The sequence below is a fragment of the Cariama cristata genome, unplaced genomic scaffold (assembly GCF_000690535.1).
Source record: "Cariama cristata isolate BGI_N322 unplaced genomic scaffold, ASM69053v1 scaffold8906, whole genome shotgun sequence".
In the NCBI taxonomy this organism is placed as follows: Eukaryota; Metazoa; Chordata; class Aves; order Cariamiformes; family Cariamidae; genus Cariama; species Cariama cristata.
In genome coordinates, this window is record NW_009620375.1 from 3309 (window position 1) to 16577 (window position 13269).

The 13269-nt window shown below is 37.2% G+C and overlaps 1 protein-coding gene across 1 annotated transcript; it reads left to right on the plus strand.

The window, feature by feature from the left end:
• Positions 1–217: 217 nt before the first annotated feature.
• Positions 218–8925, plus strand: HNRNPR (heterogeneous nuclear ribonucleoprotein R; the record flags this gene model as incomplete). The annotated part of the gene is made up of 6 exons (XM_009701604.1): positions 218–394; positions 2927–3062; positions 4172–4377; positions 5091–5240; positions 7338–7459; positions 7649–8925. Coding segments are annotated over 6 exons (1404 nt in total), but the record flags the coding sequence as incomplete, so codon positions are not given.
• Between the last annotated feature and the right edge of the window lie 4344 nt (positions 8926–13269).

Below are 13269 nucleotides of genomic sequence, written 5' to 3' on the forward strand. Positions count from 1 at the left end.
CAAAACCAGCTTTTCCATATGTAAAACCTAGTACTAACAGCAGGAGGTTTAGAAGACTTATTAGGACATATAATAATGATGATTGCAGTGATGGCTAGAGTGTTTCTGCTGTGATGGTTCATGCTGCAATGTACTTCCTTTCCCAGAAACTTTAAGGCATTAGAAGTAAGTTTGGATTTCTGAAAGGGCTTTATTTAAGTGTCCTCTTCCTTTTTAGGTTTTTGTTGGTAAGATTCCTCGAGACTTGTATGAAGATGAATTGGTACCACTCTTTGAGAAAGCTGGTCCAATTTGGGATCTGCGTCTCATGATGGATCCACTTTCTGGTCAAAACAGAGGTTACGCTTTCATTACCTTTTGTAGTAAAGATGCAGCACAGGAAGCAGTCAAACTGGTGAGTAACTTATTTTCAGACTGGACAAGATAATGTAAACAGCATGCATGTTGGCAATCTCTTAGATGATGGAGTCTGTCAAGTGTTTCATTAAAACATCCGTTGACAGACTCAAAATTTTACTTTCTTAAAAATTACCTCCTGATTTCATTTAGTATATACAAATAATGTTCTATTCTTAGGACCTTAGTCTGCTATAGCCTACTGCAGTCTGCTAGAGTGCTTGGGTGATTATAGTAAGAGCTTACTTGATTAGAACTGGAAATCCGAAGCTTCACTGTGTTTGAGTTTTATCACCCTTCCTACTATAAAGAGCTAATTAGAGATGCTTTGTTTTGCTGCTGCTGTGGAGGAGGTCTCTGACTTGATGCTCTTTATGGTTCACAGTGGCCTTTACTTCTTTCCAATGGCAGTCATGCAGTCAGCTCACTACATGGAAGCCTGGCTTGGCCTGCATCTAGATGGTTTGGCAAAGGACACACAGCAATCTCTAGCAAGTTAAAATGAGAAACAGCAGTCTGATTGGGGCCCCGGTTCATTTGACCTTGCCTCTGCCTGAGAGGAGGAAGTAGAATTAGGCAGATCAATGTGTATCTCCCAAGGTTTTGGATATGGCTATGAAATACTGCTTGTACTTTGAACCAAAACAGGTGAAATGCTTTATATCATTTGCCTTAGCAGAATTCAGCTGATCCTGTATGAAGAAAAGGGGGAAAACCCTAAACATCTAGTTAAGCATGGTGGGAGGGTGGTGACCCCCAAAACCTAGGGAAACTTAAGAAATGACTCTGTTGCATTGTAAGGGCTTCAGAAGGAGTCATTGCCTCTAAATGTTTCTGTGTTTGTTCTCTGAAATATTTTCATGTATTTAGAAATAGTTGTGGTTGTTACGTTAGGCTCTTCCAGGACTAGGGATTGCATGTCCCTGCTTAGCCTGTTTTTCCTTTATAGAACCTGCTTGGATGTTTCCTGAAAGAGATGCAAACAATATGTTTTTGCAATTGATTGCTTCTGGGTTTCAGTGTTTGAAGTTGGTGGATATGAGTTACTGTCACTTATGAAGGGAAGATTGTTTTGAAGCTTTTTTCTTTTTTGGACCAAATTGAAGGTGCTGAGAGTTGTTACTTTAAATTGTAATTGATTGAGGGAGATGAAAGGGAAGATGCTGAAGTAACAAGAGATGTAGCGAGCAATGTGCCACTGATGGAAAACTGACCTCCATACACTGGACATTGCACCAAATAAGGAATATATTCACACAAATTCACTTAAGTCTTATATCTGGATTCCCTTTCCCCTGCCTCCTTCACCGTACCATTATATCCGGTCATGGGACCAGGCTTGTATTTAGGTGAAATTTTTTTCGTAGACTACTAGGGGAAAGGAAAATGGGGCAGACACGTGCTAAATTTTGGAGCTAATTAAACCTTGATAGCAAAGTGAGGTTCTTTCAGAAAATAAACTTGAAATTTTCAAGTCTTGGTTTCTCTACACCAGGTGGGCCTTCTGCTTGTGTTTGCAGGTACCAGTGGGAGTGGGATTGATTGTAAGTAAAATGGCTTTGTAAAATAAGATATCATTTGAAAAGCAGATTCAGATTAAGTTCATGGCACTGGAACACAAAATTTTGTTTTGTTTTGAATCACTGTTGTATGTGAAGCAAAATCCTGAAATGTTTAAATGGCTGAAAACTTGATTTTAAAGAATTGGATGAGATTTTCAGAAGCTGGCTGATGATGAAACATTCATCCTCTTAGGCTGTGTTTAAAAATCCTACCTAAAACAGAGATGTCGTCTATCTGGAATTCTTTTTTTTTTTTTTTTTTTAAGGTTCAACTCTTGTACCTTTAAAGACCTGTTGGGAGTTTTGATGTTCAGAGTAATCCAACTGTGGGCACAAGCATGAAGCAGTGGACTAAATTTTTTTTAATGGGAAGTTTTAAAACTTGACAGTAAAATTTGTAGCATCCTAGCATTTACAAGGGCAAAAAAAAAACCCCCCCTGCTGTGGGGGATGGGGGGACAAGATCACACACTGACTTAGACTTGTGAGTATCTCACAGCAAATATGCTCGGTGTTTAAAAGTGTCAAAGTAAAGTGAAAGAACTCGTAGTATCTATAATGCTATGTATTTGCTTATTAATAACAGCAGCAGTGACTGACATTGAGTCCCAGCACAGGAAGCAGTCACCAATTGTTTAGATAGATCTTTCAAGTCTCAGATAAACAGTAGGTGAATGAATTTACCCCATGCATCTGTTACGTGTTGTTGCTCGTACATCAGTTTCTTTGCAGCTTTCCATTCAGCAGAACTTCCAAAGATTCTGTGGAAAACCTAAGCTCGGCAATGTTCTTCCACGTGAATGCTGACCCAAATATTGCAGTTCTAGTAATTCTCTTGCAGTGTGCATTGAAAATGCTATGTCTAAAAGTAGTAGATTATGAACAAAATAGCTGATTTTATGGTTTTGGGGGATCTTTTTTCCATATTATTGTGGATAAAGCAAATGAATGGCTTTTTATTTTCTCAGTGTGACAACTATGAAATCCGTCCTGGGAAGCACCTTGGAGTATGCATCTCCGTGGCAAACAACAGGTTATTTGTTGGGTCGATTCCAAAGAACAAGACTAAGGAGAATATATTGGAAGAGTTCAGTAAAGTCACAGGTAAGACCTTCTTAACAAGTTTTTCAAACTTATCCTGAAATACCATTCAGTCTTTCTATCTTGTAGGTCTAGTTATTTGACAGATGCATTCACCTATTATTTATACTATTTCCAAGTTGGGTTCCAAGTTCGTTTCTGGTAGAAATTTTATATATCAAATTATGTATCAAATATATTTTATGGTGGAGTGTAAAGGAACTAGTGTCTGTTTTATTGATTGTTAAATGAATGATGTTGTAGGTTTACAATTTGAAATGGAAACAGCACAAATGAGCTCAGGAAAAAAGCAAAGGTCCTAATTTTGTCATTGTTCTAGCTTCCTGTTGAAGGCTCTGTATTTGTAACTGGATCTACAGTAGATTCTCCTTTCACAACTGACAAGTTTTTGAGGAGCCTCAAACAAATGTATTGTTGAGGAATGATGGGGAGGAGGGAATATTAAATCAATTTAGAGGGAATGCTATTGTAGAAATAGTTAATGACAGATTAACTTCTGGTTAGTTCTTCCATGTTGTTCCCTAGTGTATGCAACAAGTAAGAAGAACAGAAGTCAGCTCATCGCTGGAAGGCTGCTTCTGCTTTAAATGAGAGATTGAGGTCTTGATTGCCTGCTCTTGTTCCTGTAGGAGAGTTTTAACCTACTGCTTTTTTTTTTAGGATTGTTATTTATAAATAGTTCAGGGAAGTGGTGGAAACAGAAAGTGAATATCATTTAGTTCTCTCCTGTTTTTGGAGAGATGTGGAAGAAATTCTTTCCAGCTTCCTCTGGAGGCAGGGGAGATGCCACATGTTAATGCTGACTGTTTTTCAAAAATGTAAAAATGGTAAAACAAAATATAGAAAGGTTACTCTGTGTGAACTGTTCAGGTTGATGTTTTGCAGGGCCTAATTGTGAGGTAAGTTTGTTCTGGAGAATTTCACGTGCTAGGTGTCCTGTTTCTGGGTAAATTGGATGGGTATCTGTTACTTGTTTTGCTTGTGCTTCTTCCCCCTTTCAGGTGTTAAATTCAGAGGCTGTGTATTACAAAAAGAAGTGAAGGCATTTTAGAGTAGACTCTAGATTTTTTTTCTTTCCCTTTGAAGTTTAATACTAAAGACCTGTTTTCCAGAGGGTTTGGTGGATGTAATCTTGTATCATCAACCTGATGATAAAAAGAAGAATCGAGGATTCTGCTTCTTGGAATATGAGGATCACAAGTCAGCAGCACAAGCTCGCCGCCGCCTGATGAGTGGGAAAGTAAAAGTCTGGGGAAACGTTGTGACAGTGGAATGGGCTGATCCAGTAGAGGAACCTGATCCAGAAGTCATGGCGAAGGTAAGTAAAAACTTAACTGGATGCTCTTGTGCTTTGGGAGGAATTTCTTTATGTCATAGTGACAAAGATTTGTTTCAGCTGAGCAATGCTAGTTTTGAGACACAAAAAGCAATTAGAGGGCATTTTTGTAGTAAGGCATGCAAACTGCCATGATCTGAGCACTGCAAGTTAGTTATTGTAAGACGTTAGGAACATGCTGTTGTAACCTACTATTCACATTTAAACAAGTAGTGTGCAGGGTTATCCTAGTGGATATGCACGTAAGTCTATTCATTGTCTGCTTCAGCTGATAATGAATACTAGGTGGGTATTTTGTAAAACTGTTTTCCAGAGTGAGATGAAGGTGCAGTTCAGCATAGGGAACAATGTGCTCTTTATCCCTGTGTTCTGGGATAACTCTTTGCTGCTCTTGAGGTCTATTACTAAAATTTTACTGGGATTTGTAGCATCCCAGAAGCAGAAAATCAAAGTTGGATATTCTTCTGGTCATGGAAGGGAACTGTGGAAGGAGAGAAGTTGTAGAAACTTCATACAGGTAACTACAAGGCGCTTTTTTTTTTTTTTTTTTTGGTGGGGGGAAACAGGTACAGAATTCACAAGGTTGCCCAAAATTTCTTAATGCAGAGAGGGAATAACATCTTACTAGTTTATGTTAGTTTCCTTTGAGGTTTGACTTTTAAAGATTATAGCTGTCATTCTAATTCTTCCACTAGGTGAAAGTTTTATTTGTAAGAAATTTGGCCACTACTGTGACAGAAGAAATTCTTGAGAAATCGTTTTCTGAATTTGGAAAGCTGGAAAGAGTAAAGAAGTTGAAGGATTATGCTTTTGTTCATTTTGAGGACAGAGGTGCAGCAGTCAAGGTAGGTTGATTATTCTTTCCTAGCTAAATTGATGTGAGCAGTTTTATTTTGTACAAATGGTTTTAAGAATTTCTTTACATTAAATATCTAGATAAGACAGTTTGTAGAGCCCATTTAAAAAGCTTCCCACTGTGAGAATTTTAACACTAATGATTTTGTTCCTATGATTTCAGTAGCTAGGAGCATGTGAAACTTGCAAAGGACAAACTGTAGCAAGTTAACAAGTAGACTGGAAAAGAGGTATAGACCCATGCAGGAGAGTCTAGAGAAGAGGAAAAAAAAAAAGATCAACCTAGCCAGTTTTTCTGAGGAAACACTGACAGAAGGTATCAGTTCTCTCAAAGACCCCTATTTAAAGGCTGTGTGTGGTTTTGGAGTGACAAAAGTATTGAATAGAAATTGCAAGGTAACTCAAAAAATGCCTTGCAAAGGGGAGAAGAATGGCATTAACAACTCCCTTAATGCATTACCTCTTTTTAACTCTACATACTCCCTAGAAGGTGTTTTCTAAATGACTTAAACATTGCAGGTCATTATTGTAAGCTTCAAAAGTGTCTTCCTTGGTATCTAAGAGCAGTTGAGAAGGTCGTTAACCTCTGCTGTTTGTAATGCAGTGGATTGAATTTTACAGAAATTACTCCGTTTGGGTTTTTAAATCCATAGTTCATGGGGGAAGGAGGGGAGGAAGTGTTTGGCACTTGGGAGTCTTGAGCAAGTGTATTGTATGTGGCTACGTAGACAGTTCAAAGGCTCTTTACTCAATCTTACTAAACATTTTATAACCATTTCATCACTTACAATTTTCCTACCTACCAAACTAGGCTTTAGAGTACTCTTGAGTTTGGCTTTAGGATGAATGTCACTCACACTTAATGAAGTTGAAGTCGGTTTGTATAGGTTTAGACCACGTCCAAGAGAGTGTAAGTGTTGTTGACAGAAAGAGTGAGTCAGCAACACCTCCTGACATGTTTTATTTTAGTATATATTTGAACACTCTTCAGTCCCTTCCCAGTAGACCTTACTTCTAAATGCTCTGTTAGATTTGAGCAACTGAAAACTTGTAGCAGATGAGAAAAGATAGATCATATGCAATACGGCAGAGCATCTCTAATGCTCATCTTCTCTGAAACAAGCTGAAATACTACCACATCTACCCCATGTGACTGATTTATGGCCACTAAATTGGTTTATGAATTTTGTAAGATATTTTTGTGTATGGGTGTGGTGTTTGTTTTTTAATGAAAACATTATGGTATTAATGTGTGGAATGGGCTCATTGATTCTAGTGTCTACTTATTTTTATACCTTCTTTGAAATAAATCACTGTGATCTCTAATGCTTTTGAGGCATGTAGCTGTACAGATATCTAAAGTCTTTGTTAATGCAAGTATTAATACCCAGAAATACTAAATGCAAAGCAGGTAACTCCAGGTAAAGAATTGGGGGATGCAGTCCTAATTGTACTTTTTATATGTATATTACGTTCTCTTTGTTCATGCATTTGATAATTACAAATTACACATTACTTTTCTGGTGGATTCTTGCCTCACTTGATGAGATCACCAAGTTTAAGAAGTTTTTTCCCCCACTTAACTACATGTCCTCAGAAATACTTGATTTCCTCAGAGGCACTCATGTAGCACCGTCAACTACCTAGGAAGCCCAAATATAAAAATACTCTTTTTCTCTTGAGCGCATGTGCTCTACCTGGCTTACAGGAACAGTGTGAGTAGTGAGAACTGTCAGTGTATTTCTGAAACATTTCTAGGGGATATAGGAACATTAAAAAGTGATGATGTTATGTCTGATTTTTTAAAAAAATAATAATATGTTCTAATCCCATTCTTTTAACTTATGATATAAAGGATATAAAGAGGTTTGTTTTTTGTTGTTTTTTTTTTAAATGCTGCTTCACTGTAACTACTGAATAAAGTGGGTCTTGAAAGAATGATATGTAACATCAAGTAGCACAGAAATGAAGCACCATGGCCTAGTTCAGCCTGGAGCAGCCCAACCATCTGGTTTCTTTCAGTAAGTTTTAGTTTCCTTGTGAATGGAAACAAATTTTTAGACGCTTCTCTTCTAATTTTTGTACAGGCTATGAATGAAATGAATGGGAAAGAGATAGAAGGGGAAGAAATTGAAATAGTGTTAGCAAAGCCACCGGATAAGAAAAGAAAAGAACGTCAGGCTGCCAGACAGGCCTCCAGAAGTACTGCGTGAGTGTTCATTTTTGCACTACTGTAATACTGCAGAATGAAGTTCTGTAAAACACGAGCTAGTTTAGAAGAACCTGAATGACTTTTCTGTTCTCCATCTTGTGTATTGTTAATCAGCAAGGGAAAAATTAAACTTTGTTTTGGGAGACTTTTGAAGATAAATAATTGCATGTTTCTCTTTCTTAATAGGTATGAAGACTATTATTACTACCCTCCACCTCGCATGCCACCTCCTATTAGAGGCAGAGGCCGTGGAGGGAGAGGTGGATATGGCTATCCCCCAGATTATTATGGCTATGAAGATTATTATGATGATTATTATGGTTATGACTATCATGACTACCGTGGTGGCTATGAAGATCCCTATTACGGCTATGATGATGGCTATGCTATAAGAGGAAGAGGAGGAGGAGGAAGGGGTGGGAGAGGTGCCCCTCCACCACCTAGGGGGCGGGGAGCACCACCACCAAGAGGTAGAGCTGGCTATTCACAGAGGGGGGCACCCATGGGACCGCCAAGAGGAGCCAGGGGTGGGAGAGGGGGTCCTGCACAGCAGCAGAGAGGACGCGGTGCTCGTGGAGCCAGGGGCAACCGTGGGGGCAACGTAGGAGGCAAGAGAAAGGCAGATGGGTACAACCAACCCGATTCCAAGCGCCGTCAGACCAACAACCAGCAGAACTGGGGCTCCCAACCCATCGCTCAACAGCCGCTCCAGCAAGGTGGTGACTATGCCGGTAACTATGGTTACAATAATGACAACCAGGAATTTTATCAGGATACTTATGGGCAACAGTGGAAGTAGACAAGTGAGGAGGGATTGAGAATATTGGAAACATAGAATTGGCTATAGCTCTACATCCTTCAAAACAAAATTGGCTTAATGTTTCATCCTTTAGTAGCAATTGGCTGCCATTTGTATTGGGCTGAAGAATCACTCTATTGTGTATATACTCGAGTCTCTTAGTTTTCTTTTTTCATAAATGCACTTGGACATTACTGGGCTTGCAGAATTCCTGAACTCCATATGGGGTTTCAATGCTTTTATCATTTTAGGCTTCATTTTAGCAGTTTAAAAGCAGTAATGGCACACTGTTCAATCATTATTTTGCAGAACCTCTGGTTTTGGACAGTTTCTTTTTTTTTTTTTTTGATTTGGGATAGACTACATAGGAGTATGCTGTACATAAAAGTAAAAGCTAGTGCTTTGTCTTAGTAGTTTTAAGAAATTACAACAAATTAAGTTTTCTTGTATTGAAAATAACATGATTGTATGTTTTGCATTCCTAGAAGTAGGTTAACTGTGTTTTTAAATTGTTATAACTTCACACCTTTTTGAAAATCTGCCCTACAAAATTTGTTTGGCTTAAAAACGTCAAAGCCGTGGCAATTTGTTCCTTGATGTGATTGTATTTCCAATTTCTTGTTCATGTAAGATTTCAATAAAACTCAAAAATCTATTCAAAACATTACCTATTTCAAATTCAATTGTGTCCTAAAACATTATTTCATTGGTAATTCTTGCGAAAAACATTGTTTTCAAAGTATAACTGCCTATGTGAGTGATCAAATTCATGCAAAATTTCTTGTGCTTTCCAACATGTAGCACTGTGGACATCAGACTGAAAACTAGGAGAAATTACAGATACCCTGAAGGGCACTCTTTGTTTAATTGCTGTTCAATAACTTACCAGCATCTAATTTTGAGACTTTTTTTTTCTTTTAAAAAGTGTTGAAATATCTCCAAACATTCACAGAGATCTAATTTAAATATAATCTTCTAATGTAATGTGGAGAAGGAAGCAGAGCCTACAATGGTGTTAATTTTGTTCCTTTTTATTATGTACTGTGGCGTCCCTCTAGAGGCTGTTTGGTTAGGATCCAGCCATATTGTATTATTCAGTGTACAAACACATAGGGAAATGGTTTTGATCTCAAACATCTTAGTCTAATTAAAGATAATATTTGGCTAGGAATGAAAATTATAAATTAGGTGCTGTGGCACAGTAAACTAACTTCTTGCTACAGATAACACAAACATACTCTCCATATTCTGCTTATTTCTGTCTTGACATTTTAATTTGATGTTCTGCCATGATGAACAATTTGCCTTAGAATTCTCATGCCTTGTAAAAAAGGCTGTTTAAAAAAAATATGTAATATCTTTTGGGGGCATTACTAGCTACATTATTGGGGTATTATGTGTTGCTTTGACCCTTGTCTTGGACATTCCCAGATGTCAATTTTAACTGGCAAGTCATGACATTACTCTTCTGTTGCATCTGAGCCATTCTGTACCCCAATGAAGAACATTTGCTTCTCAAGAAAAGAGAGAAACAAACGGATTTAAACTTTCTCTAAAGAAAACTATTGCTGGACCTCTAAATATCCAAATCAAATACATTGCTCATACTTGATTTACAGCATTCTAAACACAGACTATTGAGGAAGTTAAACTTCAGTGGTCATACTCCTCCCTTTGTCTTCTATTCCTGTCTGGTGTCTCTCAAGTGTATTATGTCGGAATGTAAACAGAAAGATGAGCCTTCCCACGCTTTACTGTTGTGGGTCTGGTATATAGGATTGCATGGTGTGAGTTTTGACCTGAATTAAAGTGAGGGTGGATATCTGGTTCTCAAAAATGGGTTTGCCCCTCTGTCAGGCTCTTCCTTTCAAATTAGTAGAATTGGTCATAAATAATTTGAAGTGCTTTTCAAAATTAGTATTCAGTATGTTAAAGCCTTTTTTGTTTTGTTTTTGAATTTTTTTTACTTCGTAAAGTTAATGGGGCCAAATCCTGTCCTCTCTGTTCTTTACTTGAGCAGTGAAGACAGACGGCTATTGCCTGGGTATATGTTTCAGGCTTTTGCTTGTGATAAGGATCTGGCTTGTAAATTTGTTTTAACACAAGGGTTTGCTGTCCTGTAAGTATGGCTTTATAGTAATTATGTAGTTTTTGTGATATTGAGCAGAACCCTGTGGTCACAATAAGTATGTGCTTTTCAGTAATTGTTGTAGAGGGGATCTGGTAGAAGGGAGCTTAATTGGAGTAAAATTTAAAGTACTGTCCAATGTGGAAGACAGATAGTGTATGCGTACTGCGCGTTTCAAGTGTTAGCCCAGGAGAGGTGAAGTGCCAGTGCATGCTCATGGGGGGTGTGGGGAGGAAGTGAAACACTTCAATTACACTGTTTACAAAACCAACTAAGGAACAAAAATGTTAAAATTGTCTTCCTCGAGAACTGTAAAGCTGCATCTTGTATTTATTTCTGCCCAAATCGTCATTTATCCTAATATTTTTATTGAATATGAGAAGTGAGCTATACATTTTTATAAATGAAAATTAAAACCAGTAAAAGTTTATATTTACAAGATATATGAAGTTCTTTGATTTACCTGGTTTTATGGATACTCAAAAACACCATTTAAACTTGCAACAGTGCTTTACTGAATCCTTAAAGATAATGCGTACTACAACTTACTCGAGTAGTGGTATATACTGAACTTGAAGAAATTAACAAAATTATTGGGAAAAAAATAATTATTGAACAAAGATACTGTAGCACAGTGAAAAAATCTACCATGCCTGATGACAGATACTCAAGGGAAGAATTTTGCACTATCTTCTCAGCACAATTTTGATACATAGTCAAAACAAAAAATAAATTTAAATTTCTCTCGTGCATCTGTTTTGATTGTTTCTTCAGTATAACTTAGCAAAAATTCTCATAAACTATGTTGAAAATGGATTTCAACTTGCAAACCAATATTAAATTTTTACGAGTGTCCTGCTGGTCTTGGAGGAGGAGCCATGAAATGGGATTTAATAATCATTTGATCACTCATTTATAGCAGTTGCTTAAATGTCTGTATTGTTAAGGTGTTTGACTTAAAAATAAGTAGGTTGCCAGATTCCTAGCAATTCCAAAACTTGAGCAAAAGATTTTTACAGCTATTGTGTTATTATAGACTTACTTTCACATTATTAACAAAATCAGTTCACTAAACTCAGCTTTTAGTTTTACTAATTCATTAAACATAGTCTGCATTTTTTCAAAGTGTTACAAAGGTTCAATTTTTTGTAGCAATTGTTTGTTTTCAGGACTTGGCTTCTTTAGTCTAATTATTAAAGAATGACAACTGTATTGCTTAAACCTTTTCAAAATAAAACTCTTAAGTAGAAGATCACCACATGATTTTGGTGACTGTATAAAAACCTGACCACTTTTTGTCCCCTCTGCATTTGGACATGAAGCCCATTTCTGTATTGTGAACTACACAGAAAAAAAAAACACAGAAAGCACTCTTACTATAAGGCTAGCAGAAAATAGATGTGAAGTATTGAGCAAAAAAAGTCTTAAGCCTCTTAGTAAACACATTTGGCACTTCAGCGTGTAGACTCTAATGCAGACATATATATTTTCAGCAATACTTAATTGTTATCCAAAAATGATGGTGACCTATATGTAGAACAGCAAGGACCCTATCCTACAAGTCTGTCATGAATAATCTTTGATTGTGCATGACTTGAGTTGGACTAGTTGTGTGATTAAGGATCACTTGTACAGTGAGGGTTTGCTAGATTGAATTCTGTCATTCACATGAACTACTTAAGTAGATCAAAGCCTTATAGAAAGAGTGGACCAAGTGGTGTTTCCTGTTTTTTTCTAAATGAAAAAAAAAAAGTTAGAGCTTCTGTTAACTTAGACTTTAAATGAAGCTGTCATAGTCTATTGGCTTAAAATGTCTTGAAACCCAGAATGGCTAAGTTGAGCGTGTATTAGTTGATGAAATGTGTAGAGAAGGGGGGGAAAAAAAAAAAAATCATTCACATGAAAGGGAAATCTTAAGCTTTTGCTCTCATTCAAACAAAATAGTCAAGGTGGATCTGTAGTATTTGGTTATTCATCAGGAACTTTTGAAATTTTAGAACAGGAGAATCCCTCTGAAGAAATGTTTTAACAACTTGGAGGTTACCAGAAGCTCTGAAAGACAGTTCAGAATATATTGCATCACATTTTCTGATGTCCAGAAATCTGCAAGTGTCAATTTTGTATTTTAACTCCTTCCTTTTACCTGACTATCAGGGAAGCGTGGTTGAGGCTGACCTGACATGTCATGATGTCGACTTGCTAGGTGGGGTTCGCAAGGGACATTAACCTTGGAGTTATCGGTAAGACAACTTTCTTTCTAATTTCCTTCAGTAAGATTAAAGGGCTGGGGTGGGAGGAGGGAGGAGATGAGCTCCACAGATCTGATCACTGGAATATTGTTGAAAATCTGCCATTACCATGGAGAGATTCCAAGCACTGAAGGTAAAGGCTAAATTTAAATTCATCCATGTCCAAGAGGAGCATGGCATAGGTTCTTACAACTGAAATCGATTTGAAAATAAAGATGACTTGTACTTCAGAAGAAAACTTGAATGCTGTATTAGGGATGCTGGAAGCATGAAAGATTTCAAACACTTAAATTTTTCCTCTGTAATTAAATCCAGGTATGGGTTTATTTTTATTTTTTCCCTCCCACTATGAAAAAGCAAAGAACTTACAGCACACTTCTTCAAAGTCTAAGAATGCTGTTTAGGAATGTGTCCAAGTAGATCTCTGTGAAATAATAAAATTTTATCTTGAAAATAACAACAAAACTGGCATATCATGAGTTTGGATCATTTATCTGTTGAACATGATGATGCTTAGAAGGCATTAATTGAGAGAAAATTAAACCAAGGGACAGTTGTAGTTGATCCCATTATAAAGCCGCTGGATTTTAGTAATCATCATCTTGCGGGGGGGGGGGGGGGGACGACCTTT